The sequence below is a fragment of the Phoca vitulina genome, unplaced genomic scaffold, assembly GCF_004348235.1.
Source record: "Phoca vitulina isolate PV1807 unplaced genomic scaffold, GSC_HSeal_1.0 scaffold2, whole genome shotgun sequence".
NCBI classification, from domain to species: Eukaryota; Metazoa; Chordata; class Mammalia; order Carnivora; family Phocidae; genus Phoca; species Phoca vitulina.
Genome location: NW_022589705.1, coordinates 21106979 through 21127912, shown reverse-complemented (window position 1 = coordinate 21127912; position 20934 = coordinate 21106979). Strand labels below are relative to the sequence as shown.

General features: G+C 37.3%; 1 protein-coding gene across 1 annotated transcript in view; it reads right to left on the bottom strand.

Annotated features, from left to right (window-relative positions):
• Positions 1-393: 393 nt before the first annotated feature.
• The window catches only part of DPYD (dihydropyrimidine dehydrogenase), a 795794-nt gene continuing 775253 nt past the window's right edge, over positions 394-20934 (bottom strand). Inside the window, exons 22-23 of the mRNA XM_032422959.1 lie at positions 4137-4277; positions 394-1843 (exon numbers count right to left, since the gene is read on the bottom strand). Coding sequence (XP_032278850.1) covers positions 1670-1843; positions 4137-4277 — 315 coding nt within the window. The 3' untranslated portion in view covers positions 394-1669. The remainder of the gene's footprint in view (positions 1844-4136; positions 4278-20934) is intronic.

The window sequence follows — 20934 nt, the reverse complement described above, 5'->3', positions numbered from 1 at the left end:
TTTGAGTCCTTAATATTTCACAACCACCTAAGGAATACCTATTAAGTGACATTGATTTTTCTTATAGTGAAGATGGTGCCTTTAATGGTAGGTTGCCATTTTCTCATTTATCTCTGCCCATGAACCACTGCAAGAAATCTGGCCTGTGCCCAGTGAAAGACGCATTTTGGCAGAGTGGAATTAAATTCAGTAGGAAAATCTGGGTGAGAGGGACTGGAAGTGAAACATTTAAATAACCACACTATCATTACCCTCATTAGATCTGACCTAGCATTATATATACACTTGGATGGAATGCACTATAGGATTAATAAAAAACTTCTCCACCTCAAAATCTAAATGGTTGACATAATGTTGTATTTGCAAGAGAGGCAGCAAAAGACCACGTTGTTTAAAATGTTTTACGAAATTTTATTTGATATTATTCAATCATGCAGATTTTGTGGTAAATGTGCATTTCTAAAAGTGCATAAACAAACATCTTATTTTTCTAGATCTTTCATTTTTCATAGAAATATACCACAGATTATTACTTAAAGATTTGCTACTATGGATTCATATTCAAAGAGATAAATGAATTTATATGATGCCATTTGCTGATTATGAAAATAGAGAAATATAAAAATATTATCAGTAACAGAAAATATATATTTCCTTTTATTTGATTACTTTTAAAAATTAAACATAAACACTAAAATAAAGAGTAGTCAAGTTAGTTTTGCACACTTAATATATATTACCAATACTATATTTTTCATTCTTGAATAATGAAGCATGTGACCCACTGCTGTGTAATTTGGGCTTTGTTCAAACATTAATTGCTATAATCATGAAGGCTACTATTAGAAGCAGACAGAGCAGATCTGTGCACAGCAAAAGAGTGGCTTTAACCAGAGCTCCATCGTAATATCTTATTTTGTTAGGAACATAGTTTAAATATTTAAAGAAGAATGTCATGTTGATTCATTGGTAGAGTTTGAACACACAGCTCAGGCATGAGTGGGGACCAGCAGAGTGATATGAATGATTACCAAATACTTGAGTATCTAGCCCCCCACAAAGAAGCTATTTTAACAAAGGGGCCTTAAAAAAGTTTTGCAAACCCTCTTTGGCTTTCTTTTCCTGCCACAGTAAATAATTATTTGATTTTCTTCATTTATGCTTTATGGAGCTAATTACATTTGCTTAGAAACAGTGTTAAAATTAAATGTAATTTTTAATTATAAAATGTTTCCTTGGAAACATTTTCTTGTAAGTTAAATGGTATTTTGTTCTAAAATACTTAATTTCACTTACAGTTAGAAATCAAAGAGAGAGCACAGCACAGGGCAATTTAGAAACTACTGCATTAATTGCCACAAAAAAGTTAATATTTTTCAGAATGGACAACTAATGGTGAATATCCAATTAACCGCTACACAGTTATTTAACAACTATCCTCACAAAACAGTCATTCCATTTTATGACCATTAATTGAATGGTCACTGGCAGTAGACATTTTTTAAAAATTTGGAAATTTATTTAGAGATCTACAGTTTTCATTTAGAAATGTGTTCAGAAATTATTTATTTGTTTCCATTTAGCAAGAGCCGAACACAATGATCACAATTAAAAAGATCCGCACAGGTAGGTGGCCTCCAAGTTCGCAGCAACAGTTTCACAAATCACCTTAACACACCAGATTATTCACAGCTAAGGGCAAGCCTCTCTTTGGTTCATAAGGTGTTGTCCTGGAAACCATTCTGATGCAGTCGATAATAGGGCAGACGCTGAGACATAGAGTGCAGCCGGTGCAGGAGTCGGTAATGGTGGGCAGGTGAGTGTCGGGATCAAACCGTATCGCCTGCAAACAGAAGGAAAGAGTATTGCTGTCACTGACCAAAAAGGTCAAGAACGCCCCCATTTTAGGAGGAACGTTTCCCTCCACTGCAGTAGGACCGCTCTGGGAGAGACGCCGCGGCCCAGCCCTCCTCCGGAGCAGCTATAGCAACAGTTGAGAGGCCAGAGGGGAGGGGGAAAAAAAAAAAAAAGAAAAAGAAAACAAACCAGAGAAGAAATCCTTTTAAATTAGAAATACATGGTTTAAAATTCCTTAGAGGTATTTTTCTTGTGTCGTGCGAGGAAAAGCTTTCAGAACTCTCTGAAATGAGCTCTCTCGTTCCCTTTGTTCTGAGCAGAGCGCAGGTCCTTCCGGTCCTGCGGGATGGGGTGTCTGCTACCCGAGGATGGTGGGGTGCTTTCTCTCCTCACATCCCTCGTTTTCCACAGTGAAAAAGTGTCACGGTCAGCTGGGCAATGAATGTATTTGCTTGGATTTCACATTATGCGTGTAGTTTTTAGAAGAAAACAGGAGTAAAAAAAAGTTGGCTTTAGTGCCAGTTTTGAGGTTTGAGGATTGTCAATGAAATAATTCCTCCATTCTGACTTTTGTCCTCTGTCATGTAAAATGTGTTATCATCCAATTCCAAATAATTTTTTTTTTGTTAAAAAAGTTTCCCTCTCCCAATTGAAGCTACTTGCAACTATAATTCTTCCCTCTTTTATGCACATAAAAACGAAAATGGTTTTATTAGAGTAAATTATGTCAGAATGCTTAATATTAAAAAAAAGAGTCTGACCTTCAAGGAAACAACCATATTCTATCTGAACAAGAACTGTAGATACGACAAACCATAAGAAACTTTGTCCACATAAATTGCCGTTTTTAAAAATAAAACAACATCTTGGATGGCTGTTTGAATGAGTAAAAACTATTTCTCTTCCTTGTGTACCCTTTTATAGAAACCCAAGGAGCAATTGAAAATAAAATAATGCCTATATCTTAAAAATTTTATACTTTAAAAATTTGCAGGCATATAAAATTTTATATTCAGTTGAAGATTTTGATTTTCTATGTTTTATCTTTTTGAGACAGAAGAGTCAAAGGAGGACTTTTTAAACCTTTTTAAATGCATAATTGTGATTTTTTTTCTCCTCATTAATATGGGTTTTTTGGCTTGTTTTGTTTTTTACTGATGTTGTACCAAGGTTAGAATTCTAAGGTAGGAGTCATAACTTTTAAGATTTGAGATATTAGAGCCCTGCTGCTATGATTTTAGTGACAGAACTTCTTGACTCATCTCTAATTGGTTAATTAGAGGAAAGACGAAAGTGAGTGTGATAGGATTAGCATTTCCAAAATAACTGTTAGAGACACATTTCAGCTACAAAAAAAAGTGACACATATAAAAATTTGGTATAGAACGAACATCAAATTAAAGAGGAAGAGATTTTTTAAAAATTAAAATATGTCTGTTATATCTCTGTTAGGTGGTCAGAAGAATATGCAAAATCCCACCACGAGCAACATGGGACCTTCCTCCAGGCTGAATAAGCTAAATGAACTTCAATTTTTAAAAAGAGGCCATTTTATCGACCTTGAAAATTCCATTAATCATCTCAAAAGGTGTTATTTTACCCTACTTCTTCATAGCTTGAAAAGTTTAATGAGAATAATATGATTCTGAAGTTTTGAGACTGAAGACAGCTGAATCCCTGCTTCTTCTGTGTTGTCCCCTGGCAGCCTCTCGGCTGAAGGGTGAGGCCCTGGGAAGAATCCACAGCTCACTTCGTGTGGTAAGAATACAACCTGCTGGCTTCTCCAGTCACAAAGGAATTCCGGGTCCCAACACTTTCCCCAGTAGGAAGGTGCTTTTTCTTTCTTACTGTAGTTGAAGCCCAGTCAATATTGAATGGAAGAGAATTTTTTTCCAGTAGAGAGAATCAAGTCCTTTCAGGGTAATGGCAATACACGGTAGTTCTCTTCCCTCCCCTCTGTATTAAAGCCTAATGCTTCCTAATGTCCTTCATCGGGTGGATTTCTCCTTCTGGTTGCATTTTTCCATCCAGTGTTATGGGTGATAAAACGATATTAAAATAACACTGTTAACTGGATAGTGGCACAGTTAGTACAAATTATGGCTTTCCTTTGACAAAATTCCCATGCTCAGAGAGCAAGAGGACAGACATGCCCCTGCTGAGCAGCAATACTGGGCACGTCTGGTCGGCATCACACACTCAGCAACACAAGATGCTTTCTGCTACAAAAGCCAGAAGAAACATGCCTCACAGCATCCCAATTACAGCAGAATCCTTACCTGGTAGCCAGAGTCGTTACAGGTCATGTAGCATTTGCCGCAGTTGATACACATTTCTTCATCGATCATGGCCACGACTTGCTCTAGGTTGCTCAGTTCACCAAACGCTCCAAGGTACTGCAGCGCTTTTCCAATGACATCCTACAAGGTAGGCACCGAAAGACTGACAGTGTTCATTGTAAAACATTACCATGCAATAATTAGGATCAGTCCAGATTTCTCTGTTTTTTTATCTGATGTTGCATTATGTAACTTAGGAGGCTTCCAGGAATGTAGTTCTCATAGATCTACTTTTCATAATTGTAGCTTAGATTTTTTTGTCTTCTGAAAGATGGGCAAAATATGTGTATGTATGTGTATAAATATATATAGAGAGAGAGGGAGAGAGAAAGAGAGATCTCCAGCTTAGAAACAAAAGACCTAATCGACTGCATTCCATAGGTTTTCTACTAGATGATCTAAAACTGTTTCTGTGGACAGAAGAAATGAACCTTGAATTTTCAGTGGTCGTGTCTTCCATTTTTTCCAGTTTTGAACTTTGAAGGACCCACAAGTAATAAAAAGCAACAAAGGGTGATGCACTTAAACTAGAAAACTTTAGATTGCCAGGAATGAGGGAAATAAAAATGTGAATGTTATGCATTTATATCACTGCATTTGGATTCTAGATTTTCATTTCAAAAAGTGCTTTGATAGCATACCCACCTGTCATGTGTTGAGGAGTATATTTCATTATTTAAAAATTCTAATTTATGTTAATTAATCAGGTTCATCTAATAGCTAAAGAAGATGCTCTTTTATTTTTAAAGAACTAGGGTTTTCTTCATTCACCGCTGAGGAGTTTTCATGTGGTTACACATTGCTTTGTTCTTCATATTAATTGGAAGTGTGCTTAATATGTGAAGCAGAGAAGATGTTTCATCAACAATAAGAAATACTTTGTTGCATAAAACAAAAACAGAAGGATGTAACAATGTTTGTCAAATTAGTATGCTGTTAAGATTTTCTGCTTTTGTTTTTAACTTTTAACAAGATAATTTTTTTGTTTGAATTCAAGGTCTGCATTCAAGGAGGTTTGGCTCTTACTTAGAGCTATCTTCCTGTATTCTCTTTGGCATTTTATTTTCTGCTCTTCTTTTTATGACCTTGGTTACCCTTTTTTACTTTTTTTCTCTATTTCAGCTCTAAATGACAATATGCTCATGACTGGGAGCTTTCAGACTGAAACAAAGTTTACATTATTATATACAGTTTATTTGTGCATCTCTCAAGGAGTAAGATGATAGAAACTTTACAAGACTGTCTTCACTATTTTCAATGTGTTGGAGATAGAACTTCAACTATACTGTAGTCTGTTGGTAGGTGGGCACTTGATGTCCAAATCAGTATCTCTATTTGGAGTTGCTCTCACAATCTCAAGATCTACATTTGTCAGCTGTATGATGAGCACTGTCACTAGAAATCAGTACCTCAGATTCTCCACTCACTAAACTTATCATCAACACCACAAAACTGGGTCTTCCTTCTGATTTCCTTCGTCTTTTGAACAGCGGTAGGATTTTTCCAATCTGAAGCTTAAAATTTCTGCGTTCGATTCTACTCCAACTTCTCCACACTCCAGCGTCTTGTCTGTCTGTGGTCAAGTCTTATGAGTTCTGGATCTGCAATATCTTTTGAATCCTCTTTCCATGTCTACTACAATCTGTAACCATGACTAATGAGCTTCCCATTACTTCTAATGAAGTTAAGAGCCCACCTGATGAGTCCTTCTCATATTCTTTCTTTCCCCACTCCACCCTATGTAATGTTGTCATCTTAATCTAGGCTGTATAGCACAGACTAAATTTCTCGCTACCTTACTAAAAAATCTGTTAAATTAAATATTGTCTCACATTTAAGGCTTTCTAACAACATCTTTTTTGGTCTTATTTCTCACTTCCAAACAGCATGTGCTTCAGCTACACTGAACACATGCTTCACACTGAACCACACCTGTCAGTTGACTCTGGTGCCTAATTTTATGTTGAGTGCTCTGTCCAGAATACCCGTCCTTCTCATCTCCACTTTGAAAAATCTTTCCCATCCTTCAAAGACATCTCACGTGTCACTGCTTCATGAAGATTTCCTCAATTCTTCTTCCACCTTTCCTAACCAAATTGAAGATATGATCTCTTTGTCTCTTTCCCTTCTTCGTCTCCACCATTTTCTCCCACCTCTCCTTCTCCCCTCCCCATCTTTTCTTCTATTCCCCCAATGACCTATAGTATTTTATCTATCATGTGGAGGCAATGATAACAGACAACTTTTGAGTTCTTACTGTGTATTAGACCAATGCCATGATTTTAAAGCACTGCCTCATTTAAACCTCAACACATGATGAGATGAATGAGATTTAAGGTACAAAATTAAGTAAATGATGAAGCAGGGATTCAGTCAGTGCTGCCTGACTTCAGATTCTGTGGTTATAAGCACTTCTATGCTGACTCATCTGTTATTTCTCTATTTAGCAAATTCTACTTCATGATGTAGATATTTTCTATATTTAGCTTCCTATATGAAGTCTCCTAGCAGGCTTTATTCATCTTTGTGTCTCCTCTGGAATATCTTGCTCCTGCAGATCACTGAAACATAATGGGTGCTCAAATATTATTAAAATAAATATAGCATTCATTTATTCATGTACTAGACAGTGTAATATTAGGCACATAGTTGTATGGGCTAATAGCTACTTGTTGATTTACTGAACAGTTTTATTAATACGAGCATCATAAAAAGATCTGAGCCTTTCTTTAAATACAAAATAATCATAGTCAAAGTATCTGGACATGCTTAATATTTCTAATAATATTTTAAGGCAGTAAGTCCATGAGGTCACTTGCTAGCTATAAAACTATTTATATGTGATAAAAAATATAATTTTTTTCAATCTAGGAAATAAATCAGTCAAAGCAGTTGTTTTATTGAATCAGATCATTGCTTGACTGAAATCACCAGAAAATATTCAAATGATAATTAAACAGGAAACTCCCTAGACAGTCATCAAACCTCCAAGGCTTATTCAAAAGACACAATGTATATTTCAAGAGATTTTATTGTAAGAGGCAAGTTCACATTCTGTGTATATTAAATACACCTTCTGCTCTGTATTGGAGATTTGTGGTTGTTATTTATTAAAATATTGTTTAATGTGAAACTAAATAAAACAAGGTCTTCAGAGGCTCTAAACTTTATTAGCACATGGTGTTAAAAAGTCATCATAGTTCTTAAGATACTATAGTTTTTTAATCTGGAAGAGGTTAAAAGATTGATAACCATTTTAAATTATTTTGGGAAAGAGTATCAGAGAAAATGAATTACCATTCTCTGTGCCTGAAAATGTGGACATTTGTTTAAAACCCAAAGCTTCCACTTAGTACTGTCAGCTTATGAATACCATTGAGAACACGTATGGAATTTGGAGTTCACTGAAAGGCACATATAATCAGTAAAGGACATATGGCTAGTCTAGTCCTTCTTGGACACACATCTGTGGAGATTAAGGAACCTACATTTCTTCCAAACAGGGTGTGGATATACACCTGATTAGAGCCATCCCTGATTCATGGAGATGTTTATGTGTGAATGCGTGTGGAGAAAGTGATGCTAAATTCCTTAAAGTATAGATGATACATTTGATTTAAATATAAACGTTCCCCAAAATTATCATTGGGAAGGACTACAGAATTTGAGAATCACATCTTTGTCAGTTAATTATTTCTTTGGGATAATCAAAAGTATTTTTTAAAAACTGGATCAGTCAATATTTCTGTTTGATATGAAGTTTAGGACCAAAGAGTGAGGAACTAGAGGGCCCCAACCCCATCCCTGCTGTATCATAATTTATTATGCTTAGTATGAATTTATTAGTTTTGGCCTATTTTTTATTGGTGAAGTATTTTCAAGTTGTGACTGTTGTCTGGCACATTAACTGTTCTTCCTAGCTTTAAGTCTTCTACACGTCTGAGCAACGTACTTTCTCCAAACCTGTCAATAAAAGTGCCATTCAAAGGCCAGGACCAAGGACAGTGTGCTGTAGGCAACCTCTGTGACTTCTGTGGGAAAGGGATCCACTACTTAAATTATTTGGGCATAGCTATTTAATCACTTTATCCTCATCTGTACCATTACCAATGTCACACGTCTTATCTTTTACTCCAAGTTCACTACTTACCTAATAAACCTATCAAAATAGGAAATGAGATCATTTGGTTGGTTCTCACTGAATTTATGCTGTTTCTTAATAACATCTTTCTTTATTAACACTCTCAAGTCAAAAGTTTCATTATGTTTGGAGAATTTCACTGGGGTCAGACCTCAAGCTTTCTGGTCTACTTCTACCTTTTCCCTACCACACCCACCTTTCCCTTTTCTAAAGAACCCGAGGCAACATTTATTTTTCAGCAGTGTGATACAGCAATATCATACAAAGATGCTTTCAAAAATACAGCATGCAATTTATTTTTGATATCCTCTGAGTTAGGAGGCAGGGAGGGGGTCTGCACAGTGAGAAAAGGAAATCTTGAGTTTACATTCAGTAGAACTCTGATAACTGAGGTCTCAGCATGAATATGCTGAGATAGGAGGGCAGAGACAAAGCATCAGCCTGGAAATAAAGTAGTAGATTGGCAGGGAAGGTGGGAGAAACAAGTAAACCAAAAGATGGGACGGAAGCAAGTGAGAATCTGGAAATTAAGTGGGAGGAGAGAAGGAGTGGGAGGGGCTCATGAGTGGGAGAGAGAGATGAGTGAGGTTTGGGTATGACCATGATTGGCTTTAGTACAGGTCGGTGCTCTGATCATTGTATTCTTTTTAAGTAGGTAGTTCAGGCTTTAAAGGAGCAAGTTCTGGCCAGGCACTTTGGATTTAATTCAATGCAGCTGATGTGATGTGTTTTTACTATATCCTTACCTATCTTGGGCTTCAACTCTCAAATATGTTTTCCCTACTCTTTTCAGTTATAAAAGCATTCTCTATGGGGATGCTAGAAAGATAATAGGAATTGAACAGTTCTCACTAATGTAAGTTAACAGTATACCATCTGCTCTAAGTAGTGGGTGTATTTTCTTTTCCTTTTTTTTTAACTTTTAATAGACAAAATACATTTTTATTTTTCCTAATATTTTTTCCAAATTTAGATAATTTGAGGTTTTGGTAACTCTGTAACATCCTTAATCTTTGATGTCACTCTTTTCTGATCATCATTGGTAATGTGATCTTTATTTTCTCATATGACCATTGACTACTGAGTCATCTAAAATGCTTGACCCTTTTCTTACGCCTTGGGAAACTGAGTGATTAGGTCATCAAATTTCTATTTGATAGCTTCTCATTCTTCTTTTTTTTTTTTTTTTAAAGATTTTATTTGTGTGTGTGAGAGACAGAGAGAGAGGGAGAGAGAAAGTGAGTGAGAGAGTGCACAGAGGGAGAGTGAGAGGGAGAAGCAAACTCCCCACTGAGCAGGGAGCCCGATGCGGGGCTTGATCCCAGGACCCTGAGATCATGACCTGAGCCAAAAGCAGATGCTCAACCGACTGACCCACCCAGGTGCCCCATTTCTCATTCTTCTTGATCCATCTTCAGGTTAGAGTCACTGACTATGGGATTGTTTTCTATAATTTTGTCTGAACTTCCTGAAATGAGAACTACTAAAGGTTGAGGATACTTGTACATCAAAGCTCAGAGTTCCTTTTTTGTGGCCTACTGAACTCTAAGATATGGGATGGTTACTTTCCTTCAAGATGCTTTTAGCTTCCACTTCCCTCAAATGGATTTTTATAAGGAGCCAGAAATAAGCAAATGCAGCTAGACCCCTCATTGCTTCTCTCTCTTCTGTGAGATTAAGTTTCCAACAAGGCAATTCAATAATTTTTCAGATGTTTTGCCTTTAGTGGAGTGAGATTTTCATCTGAAGTCTGAAAGGCTTACACTGCTCCTCTATCTTGACTGTCCATATTAACCATCTGGTTATGAGGTCTGTGACATAGTCCCAGGGTAACATTTCTGTATTTCATTCATTTCACTCTCCTGCAGCTGCTTCCTCCATGCTTCACCTTCAGGTTTGTGATTTCCGTGCATGTGTACATCTTTTTGACATATACTGTTCCTCCCCCAGCTCTTCAATTAGACCTATTTATCTAAACAAGATATACTTTTCCATTGTTATGTTCCAGGCAGGGATCACATCACAAAACATCCCCATAAGATGTAAGAGATGATATTTACCAAATTCTGTTTATTTCTTTTAAAGCTCAGTTTAATACTTTTTCATCTGCTATTTGTTGGTATAGAAGACAACTGAGAATGTTAATGTGGCCCCGGCCCATTTCTCTGGTATCTTCTGAAAATTGCTGGGATAGTCCTCCACTATTTTTCTTTCTGTGCCATCTCTTTTATGCTCTGTAGTATCTAATACGGTCTTACAGTTTTATCTGAGTACTTTTCTCCTTTCTCTCACAATTCAATTGAAATAAACCACTCGATCAGGCTGACTGGTCTCCTGCCAACACTGTCTTGCCAGTCTTATGAGATGCAGTCCATCTCTTACTCGAAGCAGCAGGAAGAAGAGATGAAAACATCACTAGTGCCCCTAAACCATTCATTTTCCTACCCAGAAATTCAAAGACGTTAGAGATACATTCCTGGCTTCGTAAAGAGAATGAGAATTCATTCTCATATATATCAACAGAAGTGGGAAGCATTCGGGGGACTTTATAAGTCTTGGCAGACTCTCAAATCTCTGTTATATGCTGCCTGGGAATAAAGCACGTTTCTCATTTAGCCGGGCCAAATGTGCACACTGTCACTTCAGTTCTCAGCGAGGAGACAAAACTGTCTCCTATTCGGTTTCTTTTCTCTAGCACAAGTGAACCTGTGGAATGTCAGGAGCGTCTTCAGAAAGTCCTGCTTCACCTTTCAGAAGAAGACCTCTACACCAAGGAGGACAGCCTTCTTTTTCTTACTTTATCTCAGTCTTCCAGCACTATTCTGATTACCGTCTTCTTCCTCAGAATCCTTTCATTTCTGTTTCTGTTTCTTTCATAAAATTGGCAGCTCCATAATAGGGTATATCTATATCTATATCTATCTATATCTATATATATAATAAATGCTGTTTCATTATGAAATGGAAGTCAAGATGTAAGCTTGCTAAAAAGGGAGTCAGCTGGATGCCAGGTTGACCTTAGGGCCTCAGACCATCCTGGTATAGGATCGAGGGCCTTTGAGGCTATTTTTAGCTCCCGAGGGGGCAGGGAGAAGCTGGATAGCATGTGACTAGCAACCACTTGGTTCTCGAGGACCCTGTAGTCACAGTTAAACACTGGGAATAACTACTCGATGCTCTAGCTGACATGGCTAGCAGCTTAATCAGTACATCCCTTTGCCCTTTTACATTGTTAAGACTGATTAAGAAAACTGGATTATTTTCCTCATTATTGCCTCTCAGTTTGGTCCTTTCTATGAATTCCTACTGAAAAAAGAATGGGTTTACCAGTCAGACCCTATTACCTGGTTGATATCCAGGGACTGTATATTGGATTTAAGGTCCTATGGCTGCATTTTCTTCAAACATACAGATTTGCTTGAAATACTGCCTTCCTTCTCTTTCTTTTTCTTTTGTGAGAGACACAGAAGACAGTGCTGAAGGGCCCAGGTTCTAGAGCCAGACTTTGGAATCAAATCTTGGTTTTGATGTCTTCCTAGCTGTGTGATCTTGGGCAAGTTATTTAACCTGGTTATCAATCATTTAATCAGTAAAATAGGAAAAATAAGGTCCCTGATAGGGTTACTGTGAGAATTAAATGAGTCAATTCACAAGCATGTAGAACCGTGCCTGAAACCTCCTAAGTACTCAATAAATATTAGCTTTTATTATTAATTCTCTGCTTAATTAACATTAATTTATTAAACTCCATGTTAAATATCACCATCTCTGTGAAGCTTTCCACAATTACCCGAGGCAGAACTAATCCCTCTCACTCCTCTGTGTTCCCAGAGCATTTTGTACATATTTGATTGAACTGTAAATAATTTTTAACATGTGTCTTTCTCCCTTGCTAGACTATGAGCTCCATAAGGATAGATGTCTTTCTTTTTAAAATTCATTTTGTATTCCTCGTTTCTAGCACAATTCCTGGATTGCAGTGAGTGCATAGTAAATACGTGTCAGTGCTACATTTCCACCGAGGTCGGGAAAATTCCTGTGCCTTGGACCGTGTGTTTTACATCTTTGGATATAAACCCGGTCCTTAGCACACTGCTGGTCACATAGCAAATACTCAATAAATACTTACTGATGGGCTGATATTGAAACCACCTACCTCCAAGGCAAGAGACCATTAAATCTTATCTGAGGCATTTGAAGGAAAAAAGAACAAAAGATGAGATCTATTGAGCATGGTTTGCTTAGCAATAATATTGTCACACTCCTAACCAGGGAAGATGGGGTAGATTAGAAACTTGAATGCATGACTGAAAAACTTGTTCAGACAAGAGGGGCTTAGTTAACTTTGTGGGGCACTGGGGCTCTTTCTGTAGCAGATGGGGAATCATATACTGTGCTAGCTGAGAGGATAAACAAAGCAGTGTCATGGAGTTTAAACTATTGAACAGAGGAATCTATAAAGAGGCCAGCAGAGAGGAGGGAAGGAACAGGCTAAAATAAACAGATGGGTGGACAGAGTAAATATTAAGCATGAAAACAGACAATCCAGGCCCTCCAGGAAAAAGGGAAGAAGGAAAAATGGTATGTCAAGAACAGAAGAAACACCATAGGGGAAACATAAAAGCAATGAAAGCAACAGAGGGAAGTACACGGTGTACCTGGGTATGTGTGGTGGGAGAAACAATAAAAGCATGAGAAGCGAGGTCTGATTCACACTCACAGAGACGGCCCTTAAAGGGCATGTGGCTGTTCGTTTCAATGAGGCCTGAACAACCACACAGCCACACCATCCAGATGGGGTCTGAAATAATGGGCCGATGGATGTGGGACTTGTATGAGAATAACAATAACCACGGCCTCTTACATTGGAACAGAACGATGCTGTGTACAATACTTTCACACACATCATTTCATTTGAAACAATGGCGTCGAGGCCTTCTGACATTATCTAGGATTTATTCTCCCTCCTGCCAATCTCTCGCCTGTGTTGTTACAACAGCCTTCTAACCAGTCTCTCTGCTTCTGCCCTTGCCCATCTAGGATCTTGTATCAATGTCACAGCCAGTAGGATCCTTTGAAAAATTAAGTCAGATCGTGTCTTTCTTCCTTTGAAAAAGCCTCAATGGTTTCCTGCCAAAGACTCTCCTATTTCAGGGTCTTTGCACTTTCTGTTCCTTCTGAATGGGAGGTACTCCCCAAAGGTATCTATCCACATCATTCATTCTCCATTCTTTCCAGTGTTTACTCAAATGCCATTTAATCAGGCAGGCCTCTCCTGACCAACCTCCCTAGCAATTCTTATTCTCCTAATCCTGCTATATTTTCTTCCTAGCACCGTGACCATCTGACATAGTACGCATTCACTTGTTTACTTGTTTGTCTGTTTCTCCTTACTAAAATGTAAGAGCCACAAGGGCTGGGCTTTTGTTTTGTTCACTACTGAATTTCTAGTGACTACATCAGTGTTGGAACACGGTGGGTGTACACTAATAATTGCTGGATGAATGACAAAGTGAGTGTATGGGTGAATATGACAATGTTTGCCAACGAGAGGTTGGAATCTCAGTGCTTATGTGTGAAAGATAAAAGGAAACAATACAAGGTGTTGTTGCCAAGATGAGCAGCTTTCAGACCTGTGGACACTTCTATGTTCTTAAGACTTCCTTCTTTTTTGGTTCCCTCCCCCTGCACACACATCATCGTTTCCTTCTGGTTATTCTTTTTTTTTCTTTTTTTTTTTTTTTCACTCAGTTCTTCTCATTGGCTTCCCCAGAACTTCCTTCTCCCATGTAGGGTATTAGGTTAAGTAATAATTATGAAAATAGATGTGAAGCTTCTATCTTGTGTCTAGCACACAGGAGGTAGTCAAAATGTCAACCCTTTTTCCTTGATATCCTCCAGGATAGGTCCCTGATTTGCTTGAGTGCATTAATTTCAACATGCTCAAATCTAAATTTTCATCCTATGTCAAAAAAGCCCATTAAATCTAAAACCACGAAGAACAAAACCCTGACTCATTATCTTTACTTTATCTCAGTTAATGGGACCATAAAGAACCTAATTGTCTTGGTCTCCTTATTCTTAACTCCTTACTGGCCCGTGTCCCTCAATATCTAATGAGAATCACTAAGTTTTAGAAGGAGAATTAACATGACTTCATCAAGTTCGTCCCTTCCTCTGTCTCTATAGCCATGGCCACCCACCAAATCCAGGACCACATTATGGATCTCCTGAAACATTCCAGCTCGTAGGGCTCCTTAAATGCCAGTTCCTCAGAGAGGCCTTCCTCTGCTCTTTTGGTCTACACAAGGTCTTCCTATGAAAGAGACTCCATACCTCCTTTATTTTTTCTATATAGTTTGTATCACAAATATGATTTTATATTATTAGTGTGATTCTTTGCTTAATATCTATTTCTGTCTCAAGTCTGTATGCTTCATGAGGACAGAGGCTGTGTCTCCTTTATTTATTATACTACAGATGCCCATTTCTTAGCACATTGCTTGTCTCATGGTAGGTATGCAATAAAGATTTCCTGGAAAATATTTGAGCTTCTTCAAAACTTCCAACTTGATTGGCCTCCAGAGCTTTATGTATTCTTACTTTCATTCCTGAGTTAATTTCATTGAAGAAAATGGGAATGGGGAGTCACCCCAACCTACTCTCTCCTTCAACCTGTCCATTCCTGACATAATAACTAATAGTAGGTAATATTTATTTAGGGTATATTTGATGCAGGCTAAAAGCACCTCACATATTACCTAATTTATAACCCCATGAGGCAGACTCTTTTATTTTCTCTGTCTCGTAGATTAGCTAACTGAGGCAAGTTCACGCAGCTACAAAATGGTAGTGTCATAATTTGAACGCACGCAGTGGGACAAAGTAGTTCCGGGCGTAATTCAGGAAACTCTTCCTCCATAAATGTAATCTGTTAAAATATTATGAACTTTGCTATGTATTTCAATGAAAGAAAATAAGACTTTTTATGGTCACTTTCTTTAAACATGGCTACATACTAAAATGATACTGGTTAAGTCCAAATTCAGTTTCATTAAATGCATATGGCATGCAGTAGGTAGAAAATCATAAGAGATGTCCTTTCTCTAACACAAGATGACTTAATGTATTGCCTGAACTCCGTCCCCAACCTACTTGCCAGAGATATAGCTTCCATAATCACACCCTTTCTGGTAGCTTTAGCTATTCTCTCAGAGCACATAAACTCATGCAAACCTCGATTATTCTAACATAGAAACAAACCAATCTTTCCCCTCTACCCTATTTTCTCTTCCTGTCACTTTCCTCTGATCAAGTTTAAGTTTAGAAAAGAGTATTCCATGCACCTTGTTCAGAAAAGAGTATTCCATATACCTTGTTCTTACTTTCTCAACCTTTGTTAATTCTTCAATTTACCACCTCCTGGGTTCTACTTTTTACCACTCCACTGAACCTGCTCAGGCCAAGACAAGCTAAAATATGAAGGGTGTGAAGGTTATGCTAAGGAGTTTACCTTAAGATGTGGGAATCTTAAGTAAGTGGTTAAAAAAAAATCAGACTTGCGTTTTTAAAAGACTACTCCATGATCGTCGGAGGATGCATTAGGTAAGAATGACAAAAGAAGGTGGGAGTAGTAGAATATTTCAAAATTCTAGGAAAGAATACATAAAGAACTGTATTAAGGTCTCCTTGGAAGGAGAGGACAGAAGAGGAGGGAGACATGAGAGATAAAAATGATAGACATTGGTGAATGTCCTATGATCCCATTCACGAGTGGGATGAACAATAGGCTAGAATCTAGGCTAAATTTCAGGTTTCTGGCTTAGGAAAGAGAGTGGTCCTCAATGTTGTTCACTGAGACACAGAACTCAGGATGGAGAGGAGTTTGGATGGAATGATAATCAGTTGAAAGTATGATGGCCCTTGTGCTCCTTGTTTAGACTCTCCAGGTGGAGGTATCCAGAAGATAGTGGGCAGCAAAAGTCTGAAGCATAGAAAAGAGAAAGTGATGGAGAATAGTTGAGTCAACATATAGGAAAAGTCTAGATAAATTGTAAAGGGAGATGATATAGAAATCAAGAAACAGAGAGATTAATACAACATCATTATCATTTAGCAAATTTTGAGAGGTTAAAAACTTGAATGTAAAGCAAGTCATGCAATTTATGATACATTTTGTCACTGAGTCATAATTTGAAAGATGGAAGGGGCCACTTTAAAGTGCAGATATTGAGATCTTGGGATGACTGTCTATTTGGGGAAAAAAAACCTATAACCGTACTTGATACTTTAAAGCAACAAAAGGTTTAGATTAATTAGTCAAATGTAAATATTAAAATTCTAAAAGAACTAGATGAGGTGAATATTTATGATCTTACAGTAGAAAAAGCTAAACTAAGCAAATAAAGAAAGAGAAATCACAAGATAAGTTTTTGCCTGATGTAACTACATAAAGCTAAAGCTGCTCTACGTATATATAAAAACACTACAATACAAATTATGAGACAAATGGCAGTATATAAAAAGTTTATAAAAAATAAATATTCCAACAGAAAACTGGTCAAAAGAGTGAGTAGTAATTTCACAAAAGAAGAAATGGTCCAAAAATACATAAAAACATGCCAATCTCACTACTATTTAGACATTCAAAATTAAAGAAAAAAATGAAACACTTTGACTATTACATTGGTTAAAATTAAAAATAAATGCATTGCTGATGGGTGTCTGAAAAATGGGCCCTCCTATATTTTTTGGTGGAATGTAAATTTACACTCTTCCTGGAGAGCAATTTGGCAATATGTATTAAAAGCCCTAAAATATATCCTGTGATTTCTCTTGAGAAAACAATAAGACCTCTACACAAAGATTTTTATACAATGATAATTATAATAGTATTATTTGTATAAAATTCTGGAAACAACTGAAGGTTCAGCAATAGGTTACTTGTTTTTTTTCTCTCCAAGTTTTTATTTAAATTCCAATTAGTTAACATACAGTATAATATTGGTTTTAGGTGTGGAATGTAGTGATTCAACACTTACACACAACACCTGGTGCTGCTCATCACAAGCGCCCTCCTTAATCCCCATCACCTACTTAACTCATCCCCCTGACCACCTCCCCTCTGATAACCATCACTTTGTTCTCTATAGTTAAGAATCTGTTGCTTGGTTTTCCTCTCTCTCTTTTTCCCTCCCATATTTGTTTGTTTTGTTTCTTAAATTCCACATATGAGTGAAATCATATGGTATTTGTCTTCCTCTGACTGACTTATTTCACTAAGCATAATATTCTCTAGCTCCTTCTACGTCATTGCGAATGGCAAAATTTCATTCTTTTTTTGATGGCTGAGTAATATTCCAAAGTGTATATACGCCACCTCTTCTTTATCCATTCATCAGTCAATGGACATTTGGGCTCTTTCCAGAATTTGGCTTTTGTTAATGCTGCTATAAACATCATGGTGCATGTGCCCCTTTGAATCAGTATTTTTGTTTATTTTGCTTTAGGATGAAATGTTCTGAATGTATCTATTAAGTCTATCTGGTCCAGTGTGTCATTCAAAGCCACTGTTTCCTTGTTGATTTTCTGCTTAGATGATCTGTCAATTGCTATAAGTGGGGCGTTAAAGTCCCCTACTACTATTATTATTATCAATGAGCTTCTTTATGTTTGTAATTAATTGTTTTATATATTTGGGTGCTTCCATGCTGGGGGCATACATATTTACAATTGTTAGATCTTCTTGTTGGATAGACCCTTCTATTATGATATAGTGCCCTTCTTCATCTCTTGTTACAATCTTTGGCTTAAAATCTAGTTTGATGTAAGTATGGCTACTCTTTCTTTTGACATGACATTTACATGATAAATATCTCTCCATCCCCTCACTTTCAATCTGCAGGTGTCTTTAGGTCTAAAATGAGTCTCTTGTAGGCAGCATTTAGATGGGTCTTGTTTGTTTATTTGTTTGTTTTTAATCTGTCCTGACAACCTGTGTCTTTTGATTAGAGTATTTAGTTCATTTACAGTAACTAATGATAAGTATTTAGTGCCATTTTATTACTTGTTTTGTCATTGGTTCTGGAAATTTTGTCTGTTCCTTTCTTGTCTTTGTCACTTTTGGTCTCTCCTTTGCACTCCAAGAGTCACCTTTAATATTTCTTGCAGGGCTGGTTTAGTGGTCATGAACTCCTTTAGTTATTATTTGTCTAGGAAACTTTTTATCTCTCCTTCTATTGTAAATAATAGCCTCACTAGATAGAGTATTCATAGCTGCAGATTTTTCCCATTCAGCACGTTGAATATATCATGGCACTTTCTTCTGGCCTACCAAGTTTCTGTGGAGAGATCTGCTGTTAACTGTGTCTTCCCTTGTAAGTTAGGAACTTCTTCTCTTCTGTCTTCCTTCTTTTAAGATTTTTTTCTTTATTGCTATGTTTTGCAAATTTAATTACGATACGTCTTGGTGTTGGCCTGCTTTTGTAGTTGATGGGAGTTCTCTGTGCCTCCTGGATCTAGATGTCTGTTTCCTCTCCCTGATTAGGGAACTTTTCAGGCATTATTTCCTCAAATAAATTTTCTGCCCCCTTTTATCTCTCTTCTTTTTCTGGGACTTCTATAATACAAATGTTATTACATTTGATGGAGTCACTGAGTTCCCTAAGTTTATTCTTGTGTTCCACAATTCTTCTTTCTCTCCTCTGTTCAGCTTCATTATTTTATCTTCTATATCACCTATTCATTCCTCTGCTTCTTCCATCTTTGTGTTCATTGCATCCAGTCTGTTCTGAATCTCAGTCACTGCATTTTTCATTTGATTGTTTTTTTAACTCTTTTACCTCTGCAGTAAGGGAGTCCCTGAAGTCTTTCATTCTTTTCTCAAGCCCAGCAAGTATCTTTGTGATTATTGCTTTAAATTCTCCATCAGGCATATTATGTCTGTTTCAATTAGGTCTCTGGCCATTACCTTATCAAGTTGTTTCATTTAGGATGGATCCCTCCATCTTGGCATTTTTGTCCAAGTCTCTGCCTTCATCTGTGTGTTGGAAAAGCCCATTGTGTTTCTGCTCCTGAGAGTAATGGCTTTATGAAGAAGAGGTCATATGGTGTCTAGGGCCTGGCGCTTCAGGCAGTGTCTCTGGTGTGTGCTGTGTGCACTCTGCAGCTGTGTTTTGGCTGCTCTATCCTTTAGGCCAGTCATCTGCAGAGGCTTCCCTTGTCTGCAGTGGGCAGTGTTTGGCCCTTGGCCAGAGTTGGGGAGTTATAACTAGGTGTGCTCTGGTCTGCTTGTTAAATGAGACCTGATACTACTTCCATTAGAACTGAAGCCCTGCAGAACTCTCTGGTTGGGAGATGTGGTATGGATAGGAATTTCTGCTGGTCTTCTGGGGAAGGGGCCGCCATGCTGGGACTTGACCAAGATGGGCAGTACTGCCAGAGCACAGGGGTATGGGACCTGGTGCGAGTAGGTTAGCAGCCAGCGTTGGACCTGTGCTGTTTACTGCAGGTGGTTCTGTTTGTTTACTGTTTACTGTTTACTGTTTACACCTGCTGTTTGCTGCAGGTGTTTACTGCAGGTGTCCCAAACGTTTTTCAGATCACTGTTTCCACACTGTCTGCCTCTGCACTGCTTGCCTGCCTTCTCTCCAGGAGCAGCACAGTGGCCTCTGGGCTCTAATAAGTTACTTTTTAAAAAGTTAATAATAAGTTCATATTATAAAATACTATGAAACCATTATTTCTATGTAAAAGTGATATATAAATTATTGTGAAGTTTTTATGTAGCAAATGTAAGACTATTCTGTGTTTATTTTAATACATTATATTTAGATATAAAAAAGGGCTAGAATTTTATAAATCTAAATTTTCATAGTGGTTACATAAGATTATGCGTAATTTTCATATTAATCTTTGCACTTTTAACATTACAAAAAAAAAACCAAACAAATGAAACTATAGAATGTTGGAGAGAACAATTTAACTTTGCCCAGTAGTCTCATTTTACAGTTTTCTTATTTGATATTTGCTCCAAATCAAGTAATGAGTAGTACGACTGTGACAAAACCCATGTGTTAAAATTCCCTTACTAAATGTTCTCATTATTCCTTGTTGATGTCTTCATCTTCCATGGCCTATCTCTAGGTATATTCCATACATTTTCTAGGATGGATCCAAACTTTTGTAGTTCCTATTATGAGTCAGTCTTTTGAATCTCGTAAGCCAGCAATTCTCAATTTCATTTCCATCCCCCATTCTATCACTGATTACTATGTGACTTGACCAAATTGTTTAATTTTCATTGTTCCTCAGTTTTCTCATCTGGAAAATGAATATAAAGATAGTACCTATCCCAGGTACTGTGAAGAGTAGATGAGATATAACATGTATAGCGCTTAGAACAGCAGAGGCACATTAGAGCTGCTGGTTGCCACATATTTCCCTGGGTGCTTCGAGGAGATGAACTTTCTCTCCTACTCTGGGAAATTGTACCAGAATGGGAGTAAACGTGGATTTATTAGAGGAGAACTGGTCTAATTAAAAATACAATCATACATGCACACACACATACAACGTCATGGCTCTAGAAATCAGGAG